Raw genomic sequence first — 22,411 nt, forward strand, 5'->3', positions numbered from 1 at the left:
GTTTATTTACTTCCGTCTGGCTAACAGGTCCAACAGGACGACTCACGTCAGCAGCGACATCTTCCAGAACCCGCTCAGGAACTACCGGTACTCCGTATTCGCCATTCACAATGTACGGACTGTGGCCCTATGACCTCGCGGATTGCGAGAGCGAGCACGCTCCTACCCAGTGGAATGCATTCAAGATCCCACAAACAGTAGGCTACATCTGCGTCTTAGAGTGTTTGACCTTTTTTGCTGAGTAAAGCAGCTTCTCGAACAGCCACAGGCAACTCAGTCATCAGGACTCCTGGCGCTGCCGAATGAGCTGCTGCTTCAAATATTTATGCATGCCGGCTCGGTCGACCAACTCTTCCTGGCACTCACGTGCAAGCGGCTGCTTAATATTTCCTCGATGACAGTCACAATGATCCCCTGCACATCCAAGCATCGTTCTTCTCGCCTGAATTGCTCTGCAATGCTCGCACTTCTACATGTCGTACGGCCATTAGACGCTCGCGGTCGCTTCAAGAAATCTTTGGCGCCATGCTGCGATTGTTATCGGTATCGGCCCAAGCGGAAGAGCTACTGGAAAGGTGTGGAAAAGCGTTACCCTAGGGAGTCCGCTTCTGGAATTCTGGTAGGTCACGACTCGATTGTCGACTCATGGAGCAAAAAGCACTCGTCCTCATACCAGTGTCCGGAATGCTGGTGCGAAGAACGTATAAATAAGTACGGGCATCTGATGGATCGTGAGGATATACGCTAGAACAGTACGAGACACAAGCGGAGTGCGCGTTCACTTTTGCGGGTCAATCCGGCAATGTTATAATGGATTTATCGCATTACCGAAACCATCTGGCGTAGGAAAATCGATCGTGAAAGTCTGATGTAATGTAGGGCAAAACAATCATTGTCGACAAGGAAGGTGAGAAGAGCAAGCATTACTCGCATGTAATAGTCCAGAGGAAGATGTATGCAAAGGGTGATTGATGGTAAAGTTGATTAGTACGTTACTGTACGGTATGGTAATTACCCGATAGACTGAAAATGATGCGTTTTGGCTGTTCTCAGATTTGCTAACAAGGAGCGCTCGCTACTCATATTCCACGGTGAGTATTCCGCTCTAAGAACGCTGTCTTTGCCAACCAAATATCCTCTGAAAAGCTTCGATGTGACCGACTTCGCTCGCTTGAATCACCAGTCACCTTCTTGACATCCATCGCCTCCGACTTCCACGCTCGCTTGTTCGGCACCAGCTGCGCCAACGGACGCCGAGGCGGCTCGAGTAGCAAAGCCCGTTCAAAGTCGATCACCATAACCCCGTTGGTCTCAGAGTTAAATAACATGTTCGCAAGCCGCACATCTTCGTGGATCACCCCCTCTCGATGCATGGCTCTCAAGGACCGAATGGCCTTGTCTTCGAGTGACCTGTTTATGTCGCCAACCTTCTGTGCTTTGTCGATGCTGCACCCTCCCCAGGACAAAAATGTCATGTGCACCACGTAGACCCGATGGTCATAGTAGTAAATCTTGTTCATCGATCGGAGGTCAATGGCACCCAGGAAGACAGGCACGTAGACGCCTTGGATAGGCTTGAGACGCTCGTAAACAGCAGCCTCGTGCTCGAGATCTTTGATGAAAGCCCGCACCGTGCCCTTGCTGACAAAGGTGTAGCCATGCGCAAGTAGGGTCACTTGGAAGAGCACACCCCGCGCACCACCCTCCCCCAATGGCCTGATCCCGTCATCAAGAGACTGTTCCAGCTGCTTCCAGAGCAGGCGAAGCCATTCCTCATGATTGACGGGATGACGTGCGCGGGCGGGAGCACAGCTCTTGCAGTGAAGTGCCACGTTCGGGCACTTTGGGTCGAGAAAACCTCCCCTGACCATCCCAAGAAGGCATTTCTGCGTACAGTACTGCCGGCCTTGCTCGCTACCTCCTCCGCGCGGCCGTCGCGCCAGCCGCTGGCTCCGCCTAGTTCCTTGTCTTGTGTTTCGTCCAGTTGGCGTAGGTGTGTCCGGTGGCTTGGGCGCCGACTCGTCATCAGATGGTTCCCGCCTGTCGTCCTTCCTCAACGACCCCTCACCAATCTGGCTCTTAGCGGTTCGACGTTTCCTTCTGCGGGGCAAGTGTGGCGTCCGATCGACGCCCTTGTAGGTGGTAGGTTCATGACCAGGTGAGTAGTCCGATGACGCCGATCGTTCATTTTCTGGGATAGAGCGTAATGTCGATTCGAAGTCCTCGGCCCATGTCTTCAAGTTCCCCATAGCTCTTTGGCGTTCCTCCTGCCCATTCTCCCGTCGTTCTCCTGGCGAACCGAGAGCCATGAGGGTGAAGGCAAGATATTGACCGACAGCCGAGCAGATATGGAGGTTGTTCGGATGAGCTGACACCTCCGGACCAGGCTCCGCTAGATGATAGTACAGCGTCTCAGGTTCGTCCCAGTCAATCTTGAGAAACACGATGGTCTCGCCAGTAGTCAAAAGCCCATATTCAAGTCCACTTTCAATCATGTAATGGTATGTCTGCGTGATGGCAGATGCCGTCAGCTTCTCTGCGTGGTACTGGAAACGCGCGTCAGGGTCTACAGAAGTTGGAATCGTCTTTCGGTTCACAACTTCCTTGTGGATGTCCATGGCGCGGAGACCGAGACGAAGATGCGGAGCGGTCAACTTGTGAGGCGGCTTATACTCGGAAACGTAAACCATAGTGCGCCGGGAAGACAGGGTATTGTCGGATCGATAGACGCAGATTTGGTCCGGTCGCAGCTGGTTGAGGTTTCTTCGATGGTCCGGCGTCCGCGGTGGTGTCGCTGGGGTCTGGGTCTCCCTGTCCACGACTTCCTCGGCGACGTCGCTGAGGGCATGGGGATGGTTCTCAAAGATGACACCATCTCCGATCTGAAAGGCCCTTCTGACCTCTTCCACCAGTTTGAGCTGTTGTATGATGGCTCTGACCGGATCCTCCACGCTATTATGCAGGAAATATTCGAGCGTCTTCTCGTCTGCTATCGGCCGTTGAGAGATCCTGTTTCCCAAGCCGGCCAGGAAAGTTCGGTTCTCGAAAACCCGGCGGTCGGTAGGGAATGAATCGTAGAGCGTGCCGAAGATGAGCTTTTGTTGATCAAGGAAGTCGGACCATGGCCTCAGATTTTTGGGACACCACTTGTCACGCGGATTTGTAATAGAACCCCTCGAGGTTAGATTTGGATCTGTTTCGATAGCAAATCGGGAGAAAACGGAGGTATGGCAGGCTGCGATGTACTCGTCAAGTGTCGTGAGTCGTGTTTGTTCCTCTGACGCTTCGGCGCGTTGCTGTTCCCGCTCAGCGCGTTGCTGTTCCCTCTCGGCGCGTTGCTGTTCCCTCTCGGCGCGTTGTCGCTCCTCTTGTCGTTCTCTCTCCGCTTCCTCGGCGCGTTGCTGTTCCCTCTCGGCGCGTTGCTGTTCCCTCTCGGCGCGTTGTCGCTCCTCTTGTCGTTCTCTCTCCGCTTCTTCGGCGCGTTGCTCAGCTTCCCGTAGGCGCCTCGTCAGCTCTTCTACACTCCTTGATCCATCCATGATGCGTGGGATTGATGTCTCGGTGAGGATCTATTTCGAAGGGTGGAAATTTGCATCGCAAACATGTGTTTTGAAGCTCGGCCTAATTAAAGTGGATCCCGATTACGTTGCGAGGGGTTACCCGAGTGCTAGCGCAGCCACCGCGAACTTCCTTCGTCTCCGAGACTGCAATTTATCACCAAACTTGATGCATCATTTTGTCAATACAACATGCACCCGTTCGTTTGACATTGACGACACTGGATCAACACTGTGCAAACAGAAAATGGAGGCCGTTATAGCGTCCTAGACGGGCCCTCAGGAGCTCCACTAACATTGTCGGATGCATGCATGGCAGAACAGCAAGCTTGAACACAGGCTTTCCAGAGTCACCCCTTGGACAAACGGCCTCACAAACGAGACCATACCCCCTTTAATATGCTTTTGACCTGTTTGGAAGCCCTAAAGAAATTTTGATGCCTTTCTTCTTGGGTTCAAAGGCTTGAACGCTGCGATTAAATCTAACTCATCTCCCGCCTTGCGAATCTTTTTCACCGGATACACTTGCCTCGCAGGCTGATCATCTTTGATTTCAACTTCTACCCATCCTCTTCTGTCCCTATCCTGCCCGCTTGAGTCTCTCTGGGTCAACCTCGTGCCCGCCATGTGCCAAGATTGCGTGCATAATGGCTGCACGGTAAGTCCATCCTTGCACTTGTGGAAAGACGAGGCCTAACCAGCTTCACTGCCAGATGATAGCTGGCGTCAACCTCTTCACCTATCTCGAAGCAGATTCCAACAGACAGCCCTGGACGCTCAAGTTCTGCTCGGGTCTCGAGGCGAAGCTGATGATGGCTCTGTCGAAACGGCTGAGAGGTGCATCGATGGAATTCATCGACCCAAACAATCTTCCCAAAGGTCCGCTGCTTCACCAGTTGATTGACGACATAGATTTGGACTTCAAATACACAGCTCGTCTTCATAATGTTGTTTTCCGTATGTACTTCCGTGCGACCCTCGGTGCCCACAGCTTATTGACGACATATACAGGCGGCTTGGCTGCGCAAGCCAAGGGAATTCTTTCGGATGCGATCGCGTGGGAAGCCATCTTCAAAGTCGAAAACGGGAGAGATGAGAACCTCTTCCAGTGGAGAGTCGGTTTCATCTTGAACGATATGGCGACCGTCGAAGATGCGAAAAAGTACATTACGGCCAAGCGCATCGGCGAGGCTCAGAGCCAGGAACTATGGGGGCCACAGTTCGTGGCTGATCCATCTACACTTCCTTCAACTCAAACTCCGGGTTCGGCTCCATGGCAGTATGCCAACCAACCTCCAGCACCGGCGGCTCCGTCACAGCCAGTGACTAGTGGCCCTCAACCCGCCCACGGCTTTGAAGAAGGCGTAGATAGAATCTCCGCCTCCCATCTGTGCTTCGACTTCGAGTCTGTACCAGAAGCGCCTGCTACCGTTCCCTCCACTCTAGAGGTCAGCCAGCGTAGAGGTCCTTGGCGACATGGTCATGCCCACGCTCACGCACCTGCTATTGCTTCACCTCTGTCTACTGTTCAGTCATCCTCTCTCATGGACGCAGACGCACAGCTGTCGGCTCTTCCTCCTTCGCAACCTTAGAGAGGCATGTATCAGCCGATTGCCCACGCCAACGTACCCGGCAACCACCATTCTACTCCGTTGTCGGCGGGGAATCAATCCTCTGCTGCCTCCGCCGAGGCTGCTGGGTCTTCCTCCCGCCGCCGACGGCCTGTTGGAAATATTGCGCAGGGGTGCTGAGTGCAGGTATTTAATTGAACTTGATTGTTAATTTTTGAGATGAGAGTTCTTGTCGGGTTTATATCTCTAAATGATTCCATCTAGGACTTTGAACTCTAAATCAAGGACTTTCAGATTGCTGGTCTAACTCCGAAAGGGAAGGGGGATCCTCGGATTTCCAACATCTGTTCCTCTAGCTCAGATGGCTTGCGTGATTTAGGGATAGTATCGCGTTAAGACTGTATGCCTTTCTGCCGGCAACCTAGCTTCTTAGGACAGACTTGATAGTTTGATGCGGCGCGTCGGACGCGTAATTTTGGGTCATTTTGAAAAGCACGAAGTGCAAGAAGAATATTTGCCTCACTATTTGATTGAGACATCTTTGGTGGTTGAGAATCAATTGATCAATTGAAAAGAAGAGAGATTCAGGGATTTTTGGGACACTCGCTTGTGGAGAACGTTATCTGTCAATCAATTGCAATCAATGTCAATCCACCCCTAAATTGATCAATAGTAATCAATATCAACCTGCTCCTCCGCGGAGCCGCATCAATCAACTGCAATTTGGCCAGAATTGAATTGAATTGATTGAGTAGCAAGCCTGCCTCTGAGCATCTTAAGACCACATTTCAAGCTTCATACTTGACAACCAAAGAGACTGATTTGGATATTCATCCAAGACTATGCGTAGATAGTCATGCCAATCGTCGTTCCAACAACCGTTGGCAAACGTAGCCGTCGAGTATTCCCAGTAGGTGGGATACCAGGACGCAAACTCCCAGTCGATAATGACTAGAACTCCGTTATCCTGTATGATGATGTTCTTTCTCTGAAGGTCATTATGGGTGAAGATGGGAGTGCCATCGCCACGAAGGACAGTTGGCAGGACATGTTGGTAATACCGAGCCTTGTGGGCCATACGCTCGCCGGTTTCGAGGGAGTATATTCGAATGATCCAGTCTATCAGTTCATCCTCGGTTGCAAATGATGTCTTGATCTCGTTGGTACCCCGCGTCGCCGAAAATATATCGTCGAGTGGCGGCCCGCCGTTGATGTTGCCGAAAAAGCCCGGGTGCTTCAGCTGCCGAAGCTGATCGAAGTATGCCCGAAGAGTCTTGGCGATGGAGGTTTTGCGAGCCTGGTCGAGGCTACCCCACAAGTTCAAGAGCGTCGTGCCCTTCACATATTGCATGACAATATATGTGACGATGCTCTGCTTCTCTCGACGTTGGTAGATGGCGTAGACCTTAGGGACTGGCACCGTCGTAGATTTTGCGACGTACAGCATGTTATAGGCCTCGACGGGTTGAACATCAACACCGAACTTCATGACAAATCTCTGCTGCATTCTCACGAGGCGAGCGCCGCCAGGTTTACTGGGTAAGATTTCAGAGCCGTCTATGTCATTTGGAGTCGGCAGCGGAATAGGATAGTTCTGAGACCGGTCTATGAACAAGACATCGTATGATATTGGCTCAGACATGGCGGATTTTGTACCGGGTGACAATGACGTTGTTGGCGACTAAGGAAGCACTTGTTGTTGTTGGTCATCTACTGAACGAGAAATAAAAGTAGAAGAAAGAAAGGAGGGGTGCTGGTCATTAATTACTGGGCTGGATTTTTGGCGCCTGAGGTAGCCTACCCGCCGAGTCGCTAAGAAATGAACCTAATTCGAGGAGAGCAAACACCAGACCAGATTTGCAGGGGGATGCACCTCCACTCTCACAAAAGTCTTATCAAAAGATCATGAAATTACTATTAATCGCGCAGCTTGAACCCTGCCAAATGCCGAAACAGGGCTGAGTTTTTTTTTTTCCCTGGTCGAGGCACAGCCATCCTCTTAAGCGCCGGCCATGGTGGTGGCTTCCAGGCCGGCGCATATCACCCTGAACTCCTCGTCAACCAATACCAATGCGAGGAAGCCCAGTCAGAGATATTCAACGAACACATGAATCTTTTTGGATCCAACACTCAAACCCTGGCCCCTCTACGACGCCTGCCCTGAAACCGCTGTGTTCCAGGGTAACTACCAATCACCCTCACGAACTGGGCAATTCAGGATCTTTTGAGAACCAACGCAGCCGCTTGGTCCCGATCTTCAATTTTCAATTGGCCGAAAGAAAGGAAGGATATTCTTAGAACTAAAATACTTCGAACACCCGTTAAGTTGCCAAGGCAAGGGACTTAACGGCTGAATATTCAGCCCGAAGGGTAAATACCGTATACCTGCTATTAAACTCTTCTGGGGGAACCCCCTTTCGACTGCGGCGGTAACCAGCTATTAAAACCACTTCAAACCTGTAGTAAGGGAGTTGACTGATAGACATAGGGGTCCCTCTACCACTTCCTGTCAGGCCCAATCAACTATATACCGTATATCGAGTTCCCCTTTCCCTGTAACTTATAGGAAAACGTCATTTAGTCAGTGTAACGTGGTGGATACGGCGGATCGATCAGCTGTTGAGCTTGACGGCGTTGTTGGTCAGCAAGGCGCATTTTCATCCCTGCCTTGTAGTTAGCCATAAACGCAGTACGTAGGAAACGCAGGCGTATAAACCTTCCGTGGGCGTGTGGTTATAGAGGTTCTGACGATCGAAAGGCGCCTCGAGGAGTAGGCCTTTCAGCGAGGTAACTCGTGAGACTGCAACATAACTAATACCGGCCTGGAAGTCGCGTGTAGCGAGGTCAGTAACTATCTGATCCTTCGTTAGGCTCTGGCATTTGTGAACAGTGATGGCAAATGCCACGATCAGGGGAAACTGCGTGCGGGCGCAGGTCTCGTTGCCCACTAGGAAATCACGCGTGACTGGAAGGATGGGTACGATTTTCCTGCCCTCGTTAGTTGTTAGATACGGCGGTCCGTCGTAGCTATCGAAGTCCACCATGATAACGGCCGGGGGGTCTTCCCATGGGTTGGCGCCTTCATTCCAGGCGACATCATATATCGTACCCTGGGCGCCATTAACCAGGCCAGCTGGTTGCCATAAATTGGTTGTGAGCATTACCCTGGCGCCTCTAGCAACAGGAAACTTGTTGGATAGATTGCCAGCGTTGTCGCTTGGCGCCTGCCCCGCGCCTCTGCCCTGATTCTTGGCCTCCACCTGTATTGCCGGGGCGTTGAGGTGCACCATATGCTCGTAATTGTATTCGTTGACCCGGGCCTTTGTAGAATACACCCGCATAGCGGCCTTGAATCTGTCAACCTCGCTGTGCGTTAGCTTGGCCTGCACACGACTGCTAAGGAGGTTCCAGGAGGGTATAGATAACTTGACTTCACGCAGTTCTTGCAAGGCCTGACGGAACCGGGCCTGATCGTCACCAGTCTGGCGCTGTACCGTGGTCAGGGAGACGGTGCGGTCAAATAACCGGTAGGCCACCTGTCCTCTCCTTTCCAACGAAGACAAGCCAGTGCTGGTGGTTGAATACAGGGGCTTTTGTCGGACGGGTGGTAGCTGGAAGAAATCGCCCACAAGCAAGACGCTCACACCAGCAAAGAACTCGAGGCTACGCTGTGGAAAGGCCTGTCGCAGGCGAGAATCAATTCGCCCGAGCTGTTCAAGTCCTAGCATGCTCTTCTCATCAATGACGAGGTATTTGACGTGCCGTAGGCGGGACTGAAGGGCGGCTGCGTCAGCTGGGCGAAGGTCGGTAAAGGCACCGCCTACTGGGAGACGGAGCAGCGAATGTATGGTGCTGCCCTGTATCTGGTTACTCGCAACGCCTGTTGGCGCTACGCGGCAAATAGGGCTAGGATTCGGCAGGGCAGCTGCCTGAAGGTGGGAGGAAAGCACCTTGATAAGGAAGGACTTGCCCGTGCCACCACCACCGTCAACGTGGAGAAGGATTTGAGTAGGATTTTGCACCTGGAAGTGACCCATGAAGGTATCGTACACTAACCGTTGTTGCGGGTTGAGATGGTCACGCCAGTGAGGGCCAAGAACCTCCACATCGTTGGCTATAGGGTTGCTAGCGATGAGGTCTTTCCAGTAGCTGTCTCGAAATTTCGGATAAGTGCCCACATGTCGTGTCCAGTCGTAATTGACGTCGATATCGCGGCGGCCAAGTAGGTCAAGGCCTTCCTGGGTAAGGGGGTTGTCAGGTAAAAGGGCGGCGAGACGGATCCAGTCTTCGTCATCAAATTCCTCCTCCACCGGCAAAGCCTCGTACTGATCCTCTTGAGGTTGTAATCGAGCCTCTTTTGGCCGGCCGTAATGGTCATCACCATGACTGTGGTGCTGCCAACAATAGGAGAAGGCCTGAGCGTGAGAATTAAAACGCTGGCCGTCAAATGTGAGGAGCTCATCATGCCGACGATGTGGGTGGTTCAATGTTAGCTTTACGCGGCAGTAATCTGGCCACTGTTGACCTTCTGGATCAGCCTGATAGCGAGGAAAGTAGACCAATACACGAGGCCTGCCGTTGACGTTGCCTGGCTGCCATGGCTTCCACTTGGAAGGGTCCCTAGAGCGGAAATTCCAGTATTTGAGAAAGGAAACATAGGTCAGGTCCTCTAGGGCTTCTAGGCGTCGACAGTACTTTTCGTAGACGTTGGGGGCCTCGTCAACCTCATCGGCGTCAATCCGTAGGGAGCGGGAATGCATGTCAGGATTACGGCAGTCAACGTATAGACAGGTTCGTGAGCCCTCCTGTAACGGCAGGCTGAGGAGCAAGTGGCTGACCTCCTGCTTCGAGTAGTCTCGCTCGGCAACTAGCTGATTCAAGAGCTTTGACGTGAAGGAGATCAGCGGGTTGTGGTCCTTGACCCGGGGCATCAAGGCCTTCCCAATCTGAGCAAACGACTCGCTCTTCTTTTCCGACTTGGAGCAGTATTTGGCTGCGTAATCGATCACCTGCTGTAGGCTCGTGCAGGGCGAGACATCTGTATTGGCTAGCCACGCAACGGTAAGTAAGCGGTTGTAGTGGTTCATCTGGCTATCGTTCCGCTCGCCCCTGAAGCTCCAGTGCTTAGAATGAGGAACCTTTTCAAGGGAGGCTAGTAGGCGCTGCCCGTGAGGAAATCCAAAGCGGCACTCTACCTGCTTGGTATGCTTGTTGAGCTGCATACAGTAGTTGTTGCAGCGGTGGCGTTGCACGCGGTTGACTACCATTGATAGGAACTGAACTGTAAGGGCATGCCCCAATAGATTACTGGTCAGGGGATTCCCTTCCCCAGGCGCCTGTACCCGCTGAGGCTCTGGGTTAACAGCAGATACGTGATATCCCCAGATTCGGGCGAATTGCTCTCGGGACTGACCATCATCAGGATCTAAGTCAGGGTGGCCATTTAACCAATATAGGCCGTGGTGGTGACTGGAACCCCTGCCCTGCCACTCATAGCGACCCCAAAAGTCCGTTAGGTTAAACTTCTGCTTCAGGACAATAGTCCTGAAGAGCGTATAACGCTTATGGAAGTGATAAGCGGCAATGTGGGCGTTGTCTCGCAGTAATTGCCGGGACAGAGCCATCCGCGCCGCCTCAGGAGCTGCTTTCCACTCTTGGAATCGAGGCATATGACGATATAGGGACTCCCAGTGGTAATCAGCCGCACTTGCTGTAACGAAAAGGCCAGGCCTGCCTAGATTGTAGGCATATGCCTCCAATTCTTTCCTTTGCTTATACCAATATGGACGGGTGCCCCTGATTACGGCCGCTTGGCGCGTGATCGACTGGATCAGGGCCTGAGCCTCTGGCTCGTCAGGCTTAGCCATCGCTTCCTCTATGTCAGCGCGCGTAAGGGGTTGACGGCGGCCTTCGTGTTGCTTGACTAAGTAGTTGCTTCGCTTTCTGACCTGCGCACGTAACAGCGTGTTGAGGGCGACGAAAGGCCACGTCTTATGGCGGGCAAAACGTCCGTCTTGCCATCTCATCGCATGGGCAAGGTAGTCCTGGTACGTGACGCTCCGTAGGCGAGGCTCCACGAAGTCCGCCTTGCCGTCAGGGTAGAGAGTAGGGAACGCGAGCGTTAACAGTGGCTGGGAACGGTTGAATTCGTTGATAGGAGTCCTACGAATGGAAGGTAGTGGCATCTGGTGTTGAGCCTGCGCGCCGGGCGGCATATGCTCAAGATCGGCCATACGCTCAGGGTCAGGGGTACCATGAAGGAATCGGGACTGCAGGGCGTTGAATTCGACATCGGTAACCTGCAAATTCGGGATCGCCGATGCGTCTGCATCGCTAGGATCCTCTTCTACAGCCTCCTCAACAGGGCCTTGGGGGACCTCGCCGTCGGGTACGTCGGCCACTTGGCTAGCAATGGAAGCAACTATGCTGCCGTCAAGAGGAAGCCGTTGCAAGCGATCCTGCCTCACGACGATATCGCGATAGCCCGGGTGGTGGCGCTGTAGGTAATGCAGCCAGGTCAACAGGCATGAGCGGCGTACCCGGAAATCGCGAGCAAACTGCTGCTGGAAGTGAGGGTCGCCCTCCATATTAGGAGGCCGCAGGAGTACGATATCTAGATCTTCAGGTAGGACCGGGAGCTCTTCAAATAGCCTACCAACATTGCGAAGGAAGTGGACAACATGGCCGCGGTATTTATACTGAGAGCCACGTACCTGTAGGACCTTCACGTGTACGTGAACCCTAGCAATCAGCATCTCCTCAGCCATCGTTAGATCAGGTAGATTGCCGGGGACTTCCCCGAAGTCAAGGTTATTCGCAGCGCTAAAGAAGTAGGGCTCGTTAGAGGCTCTTTCCTTGTCTCGACTAATGCAGCGGCTGCAGATTTTCAAGCTATTTCTCTTCATATCGAACCAATGCTCCCGGCAGCGAATGCAACTATGCATCTTGTCGTCATTCAGGGCAGTATAGAACTCCCGCACAAGCGCCCGATCCTCCTCACTAAGGGCAGGCAAGTCAAGGTCCCCTGTAAAAGGTGGATCAACTATCTGATCAAACTGTCGCTCTTCAGCATGTGCGCTTTGACGTGTATAGCGGCCGCGACGATGACCCTGTGGCAATAATGAAGGAGTGGTAGGGAACGATTCCTGTGGTATAGGCGTTCCTAGCACAACAGGAGGCGTTGGAAGAGTGCCTTGAGGAATTGGCGTTTGAGGAATCGGCGTGCCCAGAACTACTGTTGGCAGGCAAAGGGTAGGAGGGATAGGGGAAGGTCCCTCTACCGCGCTTGGGGTAGATGGCCCCAGCAGAGGTCTAGGCGGTCCCTGGAGAGCGGGCGCCAGGCCACGGAATAAAGCAGGTGCGGCAGGAGGTTGTAAGCCGTGCACAGACGCAGGCGTTGGCGCAGCCCGCCTTGGAGGCGTCAGGTTAGCTAGAGAATCGGTCCTTTTCGTGGCTCGGCGTGGCGATAGCCTTGAGGCGATATTCCGCATGGCGGCAACGGCAGCTCGGGATCCGGTTTCCCGTTCCCTTCGGCGTGCCCTACAGCTAGCACACTCTCCTGTAAGCTTCGCAGGGTCCTTGACGCTTCGAAATTCGACTTCGGGCAGGTCTTGCTTGCAGGTACGGCAGTTCCGAACCGCCTGGGGTATATCATCCTCCATCTGACCGTATATATATCCACCTCATACCCACCTAGACTGCTAGATATCACTCGGGCAGAGAGGCTTTGCGACGGCTTACGTCCAATACCATGATAGATCTCGATAGAGAGGTTGTCTTTGAGGTAGTTAGATCAGGTCTGAATGATCAGGGAGGAAACTGCACTGCTTCCCGGAGGCAGGGTAACCGAGGAATCTTGAGAGGTAGGCCGGCTGCGGAGGTAATATGTGAACCTAGATACCGTTAGCAACCTGATGGGTTTGATTTGATAGATTCGACGGAAAGGGAAGCAGCCGCCACGTAGGTTAGTGTAAGGAGCAAGGGGCACGCCACGGGCTTATTAAGGAGCAGTCACGGGGCTTAATCGTGCTTAGAAACCCAACATATTGATTGCATTGAAGAAAAGAAGAACCTGAAAGCTCTTGGAGAGCTTGCCAAGCTAGTTACCTAGTCAACGCTCAGGGGTTTGTGGGCCTTCATTTTGGTGGCCGACCAATTCGTGCACGAGTTGAGCACAGGCCAGGCCAATTGGCCAATCAGAAGAGGTTTTATGGTCTTCTTTCTGACTGAGTAACAGGAGAGGCAACCCGACCACGGGTTGCGCAAAGGCCTTGAGGAACGAAAGATGGCTGTGGGAGTTTGTTCGGTAATTGAGATGAGATATGTTGGAAAAGGAAAAGCCAAGTTCAAACCTTGGTTTTGAGTTGGTGTTGGCCATAAATATACACGCTGGGAGACCAGAACCCTCTCAGGGGTAATCCCGGCAGCATCCTCGAGGTAGTGTAGGAAGTGAGGGGTCATGAAAATGCAAGAGTGAAAATGTCATGCAATGGAGACGCAATCTTGCATCTGCAGAATCATGCATCTAGCATGCATGATGGAAGACATGCTCTGTAAGGTATGTTCCAATGGGTTCTTAGACAACTTCCTAATAATTTTTTGGGAGATGACGGTTGCGATGCGGTCGGGGCGAGTCTGACGCGAGGGCCGTGATTGAATCGGACTCAGGCGCATCTGGACGACAGGTAATGGCAGGTTTCTGCGTTGAGCCCCTTGACGCGACGCCGGTCCTGATAGGCGAACTCGGACGGGCAATTTGCCTGGACGAAAAACATCATGGACATATCACTGCCCGTGTTCGTCTGGTCTCGAGGGGCTTGCGAGGATTCGATGGGCCATTGCTGACGGGAGCGGGGGTAGACATGGACACGCGGGAGTGGTGGGTGTCGGATAAGAACTAGGGATACCCTGGACGAACGCTAGAAGTAACGGGATGGTAGATGCCGCGGTAGGGAGAGCAGAATAGGAAGTGGGCGAGGTGACGATGGCTTGGTCTCTATGGATATAGAATGCAGGGGTAGTTCTCGCGGGCCGCAGCATCTGGGGTGCGGGGTTCGGCAGATCAGAGCCCAGACGGACGACGGTCCGGGAAAGCTTCAGGTTTCAAATCCCTTCGAGTGTCGAGGAGCTCGTGGGGCAACCTGTCCCCATAAAAGGTACAAAGTACTTTAGTTATTGAGAAATTTCGCCGCAACTTAGGTCTCTTATCAAGTCACTCTTTATCGTCAATCGTTCATTGGGTTGAGCGCGCCCCCACGAGCTCCTCGACACTCGAAGGGATAGATGAAGAATGCGGGGTTTGGGTCATGGGCAAGGTCGATTGGCGGCAGAGACGTCATTGAAAGTGATGTATGTCAAATGTCACAAGTGAGATGTGACTGTAGGGGATGGAGTAGTGTTCTTTTCCTGTGAAGCTTGTGAATGAAAGCGAAGTGCCGACATGGAATCAGCTAATATCGGGGTAGCAACGGTTTCGGCTTGAGTGTGGCACCGACTTGAAGGATGGGAGTTGCGGCGCCACAAAGGGCAACGTCGGCAGTTGAGCAAGAGTCTGGGTTGTAGGCATACAGGAAGGGTTGTGGGTTGGTTAAGGGGACCATTAGTGGACCGCTCGGATACTGCAGGAACCAATGCCGTATTAAGGAGCATAATCATCATCGTCGAGAAGCGAAATCGTGCAACTAAAGAGAGTCCGACGCGGAAGCCTTGTGATCTACCGTCCGCCTGGAGTCATCGATGTCGAGAAGGCAGCAGCATGAAGCGGTTGGCCATGTGGGAGCCTGCTCGTTGTCAGCTACCGGAGGTTCCGCGCAGCATCAGCCACCGAGTCAGTTTCAAAGGCCCTCGTTACCGAGAGAACGTGGTGCACCGGAGGCCGCGGATCCCGATCCTACGGAACCAATGAGAGGCGAGGAAACCGACCAATGAGAGGGGTTCTTTTGGCATCGGAGGCGGGGCATAGACCTTTCGTTCCTCAAGGCACAGGGGAAGGCGCACGTCCGCCGGGGGAAGTTGGAAGCTGGGCGTGATTGGGCAAGTTGGCGGCTCCCTTGCGCTGAGTAGCCTTTCGGTACGAAGCTTGCAAAACTAGGGCCTGTTTTAATAGTCGGTTGCTGCACGTGTTGAGAAGAGGGCGCGGTTTTAAGTGGTCGGCTCTGGGTGGGTGGACGAAGAGATTTGGCCAATAGGGCGCGTGTGTGTGTTACTTTTGTTTTGCGTAGCCAATAAGACCTATGCAGCAGGCTTTAGGGAGCAGGCACGATTTTGAGTGGCACGATTTGAAGAGTTTAATGCGAAACTAAGAGCTAGCCAATAGGGTCAGAATCAAGGATTGAAACGGGATCAAGAGACTGCGGTAGAGACGGCACGGGGCTCGAAGTCCTGCTACAAGATATCAAGATGCAGGTATGGATGCGCACGTACGGAGCACGACGCGAATTTTTTCAATAGTTTTCTGGCAAGTGCAGATGCGCCAGGTTGAGTAAACAGACCTTCCCCGTCTTCCTAAGGGCGAAGTGGACCAATGGGGGCACTGAAACAGTAGCCCATTTAGGCCAACCGACCGATCCAGACTACCCTAGACCGACCGGTCTGACGAGAACGGCCGGTCTGTCGGCCTGCGGTCTGGCAGACGGTCTGTCTGTTGTTGGAATAATTGGGAGCTTCCCCCTCACTTCAGGGTCACATCACAAAGTCCTAGATTGAAAGTTGAAAGTCCTAGATGAAATCGCATGGGATATAAACCCCTAGGGAGCTCTCACCATGACAATAATAATAACAACCTTGATTTTATAAAACACACCCAGCATCGCTGCGCAATTCAACAACATCTGTTAGCCACAATGTTCTTGGCCACGGTGATCGCCTTGATCCCCTTTAGTTCTTCCTCGTTCCTACCGATAGTCCTCAGGCGGTTAGTATTTCGTCCATCTCTGGTCACTGCAACGCATCGCTAATGAGGTTAGTCGCTAGACGTTCGCATTCCTGTTCAATGGTCCTGTGAAGCACTGCTGGTGTAGTATCTCCCATATGATCCTCGGGCACCCTTGGATGTGTCTGCTGTGCAGAACACCGGTTTCGGGGTTGCCGATAGAACCGTGGATGGAATTGGAGTGGTAATACTAACAGGTGTCATTCGGGCAGCATCCGCATATGTCTGGCTAGGCGATCGTGCTGCATGAGCATTGTTCATGATATCTAACTGTAGCTGGGTTTGTTCCGGCTCGCCGCAAACCTGGGTAAGCTTACGGACTTGGGATAACTCTTGTGCCATCTGGGCCGTGGTCCTCGTGACGACTTCAGCCATACGGTCGTGAAGCTTTGTAAACTCGAGCTGAAACTCGGCCTTTATAATTTCCATTTTCTTATTGAAGTCTTGCTGTTGGAGTTGTTTCAGGCTCTGGATTGCCTCGATCATGCTGCCAGCGGCCTTGGGCGTGGTCCTTTTCTTAGGTCGGTTACGGCTCGACGCTCCCTCACTGCTCTCCTGCTCCTCCTCCCATTCCCTATCACGTTCTTGTTGTTCCGATTCCATTGCCCTCGTCGTTCTGGCTCATTTACGCAGTAGACGATGATGTTCCCCGCTCGGAACGTCCGGTTCGCGTTCTATGACGATGATGACGTCTGAAGCGGGGTTCGCAGCACCAGACATCCGCCATAAACTAAAAATCTTCGCCAACGGGTACCAGGTATTCCAAAAGGTATAAAGGAGATCAATAATGAGATTTCGAGAAAAATCAATCCACTGTTTCCTCTATATATATTATATATTAAAAATCCGATCTAATGTAATAGATTTCACCTAGTTCAAGCAGAAGCAGGAATCTCACCAAATGCAAACGACAAGAGCAACGTCATTATTATAAATTAGAAGCTCACGTGAATCTCACGTGAATCTTAACAGAAAAATCCAGCCAATGAAGACTTCTCTACATTTGATCTCGGGGGAGGGTGAATTCGAAGCTCATCCACATGTGCCAATGAGAGTGGGAGGATTGGACCAATTAGGAGGTGCAGTTGCGCTTCCGAATCGGGTAATTTTCGGGGGGGGCTAAATTTTGGGGTTGGAAATCCCAGAGCTTAAGAAGACCTTTCGTACCGAAAGGCAAACGCCCTTCGGGCTGAAATATTGCTAAAGATAGTTCTTACCAACACCAGCCCTGGGCCTACCTACCCGTGAAGGTAGCATATATGTAGAATATAAACGCAGGCGGCTTCTTAACCATTCCCTCCAAGTCAGAGTTTAACCTCCCGATCCGCAATAGTTGCCGCAGCCACCGCAAGACCTTAAGACAATCTATCTCCTTTTTCTTTTTCTTTTTCTCCCCCTCTCATCTCGCAAGAAGAAAACGAAGGCCCAGCTTTTCGGAAACCCCAATTTCAATATGTCATACCATGCCGTCTACCTTATTGAATACGCGGGAATGCCGCGGAATCATCATGCTATCTTCGTCCAAACCCAAGATGATGGGCGAGGAACTCTCTTCCACGTCACAGGCGATATACAGAGGGGTATGACTTACGAAACCAGACAAACATCTAAGAGTCCCTCGTTGTCGACTACCTTCATATCAATGTCGCAGTTAGGATAGGTCGAGGTCAACGACCTGCCTCGCGTTGACTCCATCTGCCGCGCCAATCCTCCACCCGCCAAGCAATTCAACGGGCCCAAACGAATCAACAAGAACCAGCCTCTTCGACGCTGCCAGGAGTGGACACGTGAGACCATTGGGTATCTTCAGGCCGAAGGCGTTCTTCTGGATCGCAGTGTCTCTGGTGCCGCCGGTTCGACAAGTGCCGGCGAGAGCTCCTACGCAGGGGGCTATACCATGGGGAGCTCCAGTGCAGGGGGCTATGCAACCGGGCCGAGTGGGAGTTCTGGGCCCGGAGACGGAGAAACGCGGGATGGATATTGGTACTGGAGTAGACAATACCAGAGATGGTACCATCAGAACGATGATGGTACCTACGAATGGTCCTAGCAAGGTGGACTAGGCTATATGATAGCGGCGAGGTGTGCATTTCGCATGTGTTAGGCCTTGTTTGTTCGAGTTGTCATTCTGTTATGATATATGCCTTGAGAAACGAAGTGACGAGATGTCTTATGCCGTTAGAGAAGTTGGGCTTTCTTTTGTGGTCAGGATCAAGACGGCGGAAGTGTAATTGGCAGCGTATCTACTGTGGAGGCCTCTAAATCGACCATCCCCTGACCTCCGTGCCTCCGGTAGGGGGTGGTCTGTTGAAATGAAAAGATGCAGGTTACTTGATTCATACTACAAGTGCAATAGGGAGCCGCTGTTTATGTACAGGCACGATCTCTTGTAGAATGTTCCTCCTTCTTCCATACTTTGCCACCGCCTTGGTCGCCTCACACTTGTGATCTCCAACAGTAATATGATGTGGTTTCCAACACAAGGAACGCGATTAGCAGACGGAGCCGATTTCTTGGCGAGCGCTGCAAGCCTCGGGAAGGTCGTCGAGAACCAACCTTGGAAATCTCTCGCCCCTACCCTGTCAGGATCTCGACCGTATATTAGCATGGTGGGTGTCGCAATGAAGCCTGTCTCCGAACTTGCTCGTAGAGTCCACGACCTTCGTCCTTGTGTGGTAACTTGGCGTGGCTTTCGCACTTGAATAGTTGGTTCGGATTGTCCAGTTGCTCCCGAAGGATCACTAAAGTGTTGAGACTTGACTTGATACCCGCGGACTGGTCTTCAAGATCGTTCGGTAGTTCGAAAAGTGCTTCCGTCATGTCGTCATTCGAATCTTGTGATGGGCTAAAAAGGATCCTCCCCTAGGCCAGTAGCCCTGAAAAAAGCAAGATACAGCGAAATGCCAGGTTTGCTATCCCAGCCCCTGACTGGAGTAGCCACATTGACTCTTCGTAGTCCCGACCAATCCCTAATTTTTGCTTTTACTTAATTGATGTTACTACTGACTAGTATGACCAACTCTCTATTTAATTAAACCCTAAATTCCGGTATCTCTTGCGGTAGGCTGCGGCAGCCTATAGAGGTCACTGTTGCAAAACCCAAAAAGCACGTTCCAACTGACAAAATGGGTTAGCGCGAATGCATTGACGGCCCCACAGTACATTGAGACATGTACCTTAGAACCGTGATTCCTTTAGTTTGATACGCAAGAGTAGGTTCGGCAACAGCAGCGGGGTCGCAGCGGACCAGCGAAGAGTAGCTTCGTTGTACGATGGATATAGAGACCCCCTGTTATGGCCCCCGCCCTGTAACCACCCTCCACATCGGACAATAATCAAGACTTAGTTATCTTCGTCCTCTCCATCTTTATCCTCCTCCACGCTCTCCTCGTCTAGCTTGTTAAGTTGCTAGGCGTTAAGTTAATAGTGGAACTTAGCTGGCGAGTTTGATTCACCTATAGTCTAGAGCCGAGCAGCCTTAGCAATAGCCTCCAACGCTGCAACCTTTTGCTCCTCGAGAGTCTTTTCATCTGCTTTACCACGTGGAGCCAGAGCCGGAGCTGGAGCGGCACTGTAGGCACGAAGCTGCTGTGCTGCACGCTGCGCGGCGGAGCGCCAGGCATCGCCAGGATCCTCGCTCATGTCGTTAATCTGCCGGTTTAGCTCCCAAAAGGCACGCATAGTAGCGACTGCACCAGCAGGGACCTAGATAGTAGCTAATTAGCAGCTTACTAACCGAGAGCTGGAGAAGACTACTTATAGGCCTATAGGTATGACCATTCTTTGCGCAGGCCTAGCAAGCGGCACCAGTATCTATCCCATATATGTTGGCCTGGCAAGCTTAAATAGCAAAATAAGCTACTTACTGTCCTGGGAGGCGCACTCATACCCTGGGCTCTTGGTAGCGCGAGTAATGCAGGGGCGGCAGGGGAAGTCACGCGCAGAGCCAATGGGAGGGGCCTTCTTTTTTTGCTTCTTCTTCTTCTGCTTAAACAGAGTGTTAGTAGCGGTCTCTTGGCTGTATAGCAGCTGACTGGATTTACCATAATTCTGCCCGCGAATTTGCGGCCACTAGGCTGAACCTTTCCTTTGTCCTTGCTGTTTTGGTTCTGGAGGGATCCCCACCCGCTGAGACAGAGGCCGCCGCTCCAGACATCGGGGATCGGCAGCGATGACGCTGCTGATTATCAGCTTATTCGCTACGAGAGCGGTGCTCGTGGGAGGCCGCTTAATGTATTTGGCGATGATAATAGCGCAGGGGGTCCAAGCTAAATAAGTATCTTAAAGTTGTACTTTGAAGGCGAGGAGCCAAGCACACTTCTTAGCCACATGGTGGAGAAGGAGAGGGAGGAAAGAGGTTGGAAGGGATTTGATGTTTTTTTAAAAACTTGCAGTCACTTCCAAAGGTGGGGTCCTAATTGTTCCCATTCCCCAATAGTGGCATTGCATTTCGTCTGATTCACTGGTTGCCTAGTCCGCACCGGGCCAGCTATTGAGCCGCTGCGGGGTAGTGCAAATTAGCTAATTCGCCCTGCTTAAATAGGGGCTCCGTCCTAACAGTCCACCTTTTCCAACACCAAGAGATCACCCCTACCTACATACTCACCTCCAACGCCATGGCACGGCCACCCAGTCCCATCGATCAGTACCGTGACTATATCACCTTTCTGTACCTCAATGGCGCCTCGCGAAGTAAGATCAGGCATAAGCTTCGGAAGCGTCACTATATCGCTGTCGACCTCAGCACAATCTCCCGGCGGATAGCCAGCTGGGGACTTCCGCGTCAGTAATCACGTACCATTGAGACGCCTGAGCTTGTAGAAGCTATCCGCGACCTTATCTTCCGCGTTGGCCTTACCGAGAAGCAGACCTTGAGTGTCCTTTAGAGGCAAGGCTGGCCTATCACTAAAAGAGGTTTAAAACGGATCAGACTTTACCCGGACCGCCGCTGGGTTCGTCGCATCAATAGCGATGAAGAATGCCTTGCCTTATTGGAGAAGACAGAGTAGGTTATTGTCGAGATGGCGCAGCGGTCCAATGCCATTGCAGGATACGGCAGAAGGTTTCTCTAGCCATATCTGCGCCAGCAATAGCAGCTCTGGGTACCAAGAGATCCCCTCTTTGAGATGTACAAAATTATGTTCCCAAACGAGGTTGAGATGCGCAAAAGGATGATGCGGAGGAAGAAAGGGCAGTTCCTTGTCCCGGGGCCAAACTACCAGTGGTGTATTGACGGCCACGATAAGCTCAAGGCGTATGGATTCGAGATATACGCCGCAATCGATGCCTACTCACGCAACATTATCTGGTTCTATGTTGGCCACTCTGCTACAACCGCCTTGAGTGTGTTGAAGCAGTATTTGGCTGCATGCGACACCTATGGCTTCCGCCCGTGGTTTCTGCAAGCAGACAGGGGCAGTGAAACGCCATTAGTCGCAGCAGCCCACTGGAACTTTGCTTTGGCTGCAGGCGGATGCGTGGAATGGAATGGACAGGTCTTCCAACAGGGCAAACGATTGAAGGATTCCTACAAGGCGGCACCGAGTACGAAGAATGTCAAAATCGAGGGTTGGTGGGAACGCATGCTTCACGTCTGTTCCCGACAGTGGGTAGACTACTTTGGAGAGCTTGCTAGGGATGGGGATTTTGACGGCAGCATGCTTGAGGACCAGATTGCTATCTACGCTGTCTTCGAAGGTGTACTGCGTCAAGAGCTCTTCGACTTCGTCGAAGCGTGGAATCTACACAAAATACGCCTCCAGAAGAACCGTCCCCACGTTGTCCACGGCCAGCCCTGGATGAATTATCATTACCCTGACCCAGACAAGGCCTGCAATTGGGGGATCCCTATCGACCGCCCGGTTCTAGGCGAAATGCTACGACCCCTGGCTGGTATCGATATCAGCACATGTCTAGAGCCAGAGACGAAGGAGTGGTGCCGCGGTGTCCTCACAGAAATGGGCTACGATGACGTAGTCCTTGGCAATCACCAGGACCCTGATAAGCTGCGTCCATTCAAGCGCTTCTACCTTGCCCTTCGGGACAGGATCATTCAACACATCGAAAGTAGACAGCCACCTGTGCTAGCGTACCGTAGGGCTCCAACTGGGGGAGTTACTGAATATGTAAGCTACCGCGTCTGTCTGCGCATTAAATTGTCTAACTACATATAGGAAGGATTACTTGCACGAGCAGATCAAGCCCGACAAGACGAATTGGAAGATGGGGAACCAGCAGAACAACCACTTGTTGAGTTTAGTGTTGAAGACGAAGAAGGAAATGACATCGAGGAAATAAGTGATGATGGGGAGGATGGTGACCGGTCTGATGGGGAACCTGAGTAGTCAATCCTT

At 52.2% G+C, this 22,411-nt stretch overlaps 8 protein-coding genes across 8 annotated transcripts; 3 read left to right on the top strand and 5 right to left on the bottom strand.

Moving 5' to 3' along the window:
• Positions 1-1,079: 1,079 nt before the first annotated feature.
• MRS44_013111 (uncharacterized protein) lies at positions 1,080-3,539 on the bottom strand (the record flags this gene model as incomplete). Its single annotated transcript, XM_065616600.1, has 1 exon — positions 1,080-3,539. The coding sequence occupies one exon, from the start codon at positions 3,537-3,539 to the stop codon at positions 1,080-1,082; it is 2,460 nt and encodes an 819-aa protein (XP_065472672.1).
• Positions 3,540-4,270: 731 nt separating this feature from the next.
• On the top strand, positions 4,271-5,149 carry MRS44_013112 (uncharacterized protein; the record flags this gene model as incomplete). Its single annotated transcript, XM_065616601.1, has 1 exon — positions 4,271-5,149. The coding sequence occupies one exon, from the start codon at positions 4,271-4,273 to the stop codon at positions 5,147-5,149; it is 879 nt and encodes a 292-aa protein (XP_065472673.1).
• A 754-nt stretch (positions 5,150-5,903) lies between these two features.
• On the bottom strand, positions 5,904-6,770 carry MRS44_013113 (uncharacterized protein; the record flags this gene model as incomplete). Its single annotated transcript, XM_065616602.1, has 1 exon — positions 5,904-6,770. One exon carries the CDS (start codon positions 6,768-6,770, stop codon positions 5,904-5,906), a length of 867 nt encoding a protein of 288 aa, XP_065472674.1.
• Positions 6,771-7,705: 935 nt separating this feature from the next.
• On the bottom strand, positions 7,706-12,618 carry MRS44_013114 (uncharacterized protein; the record flags this gene model as incomplete). The annotated part of the gene is made up of 2 exons (XM_065616603.1): positions 7,706-7,791; positions 7,845-12,618. The coding sequence occupies 2 exons, from the start codon at positions 12,616-12,618 to the stop codon at positions 7,706-7,708; spliced, it is 4,860 nt and encodes a 1,619-aa protein (XP_065472675.1).
• A 3,497-nt stretch (positions 12,619-16,115) lies between these two features.
• Positions 16,116-16,661, bottom strand: MRS44_013115 (uncharacterized protein; the record flags this gene model as incomplete). The annotated part of the gene is made up of 1 exon (XM_046270256.2): positions 16,116-16,661. The coding sequence occupies one exon, from the start codon at positions 16,659-16,661 to the stop codon at positions 16,116-16,118; it is 546 nt and encodes a 181-aa protein (XP_046123269.2).
• A 905-nt stretch (positions 16,662-17,566) lies between these two features.
• On the top strand, positions 17,567-18,108 carry MRS44_013116 (uncharacterized protein; the record flags this gene model as incomplete). The annotated part of the gene is made up of 2 exons (XM_065616604.1): positions 17,567-17,638; positions 17,719-18,108. 2 exons carry the CDS (start codon positions 17,567-17,569, stop codon positions 18,106-18,108), a joined length of 462 nt encoding a protein of 153 aa, XP_065472676.1.
• A 1,292-nt stretch (positions 18,109-19,400) lies between these two features.
• Positions 19,401-19,739, bottom strand: MRS44_013117 (uncharacterized protein; the record flags this gene model as incomplete). The annotated part of the gene is made up of 2 exons (XM_065616605.1): positions 19,401-19,466; positions 19,563-19,739. The coding sequence occupies 2 exons, from the start codon at positions 19,737-19,739 to the stop codon at positions 19,401-19,403; spliced, it is 243 nt and encodes an 80-aa protein (XP_065472677.1).
• A 1,445-nt stretch (positions 19,740-21,184) lies between these two features.
• MRS44_013118 (uncharacterized protein) lies at positions 21,185-22,402 on the top strand (the record flags this gene model as incomplete). Its single annotated transcript, XM_065616606.1, has 2 exons — positions 21,185-22,183; positions 22,232-22,402. The coding sequence occupies 2 exons, from the start codon at positions 21,185-21,187 to the stop codon at positions 22,400-22,402; spliced, it is 1,170 nt and encodes a 389-aa protein (XP_065472678.1).
• Between the last annotated feature and the right edge of the window lie 9 nt (positions 22,403-22,411).

The sequence above is a fragment of the Fusarium solani genome, assembly GCF_023522795.1.
Source record: "Fusarium solani strain SB1 chromosome Unknown bctg00000009, whole genome shotgun sequence".
NCBI lineage: Eukaryota > Fungi > Ascomycota > Sordariomycetes > Hypocreales > Nectriaceae > Fusarium > Fusarium solani.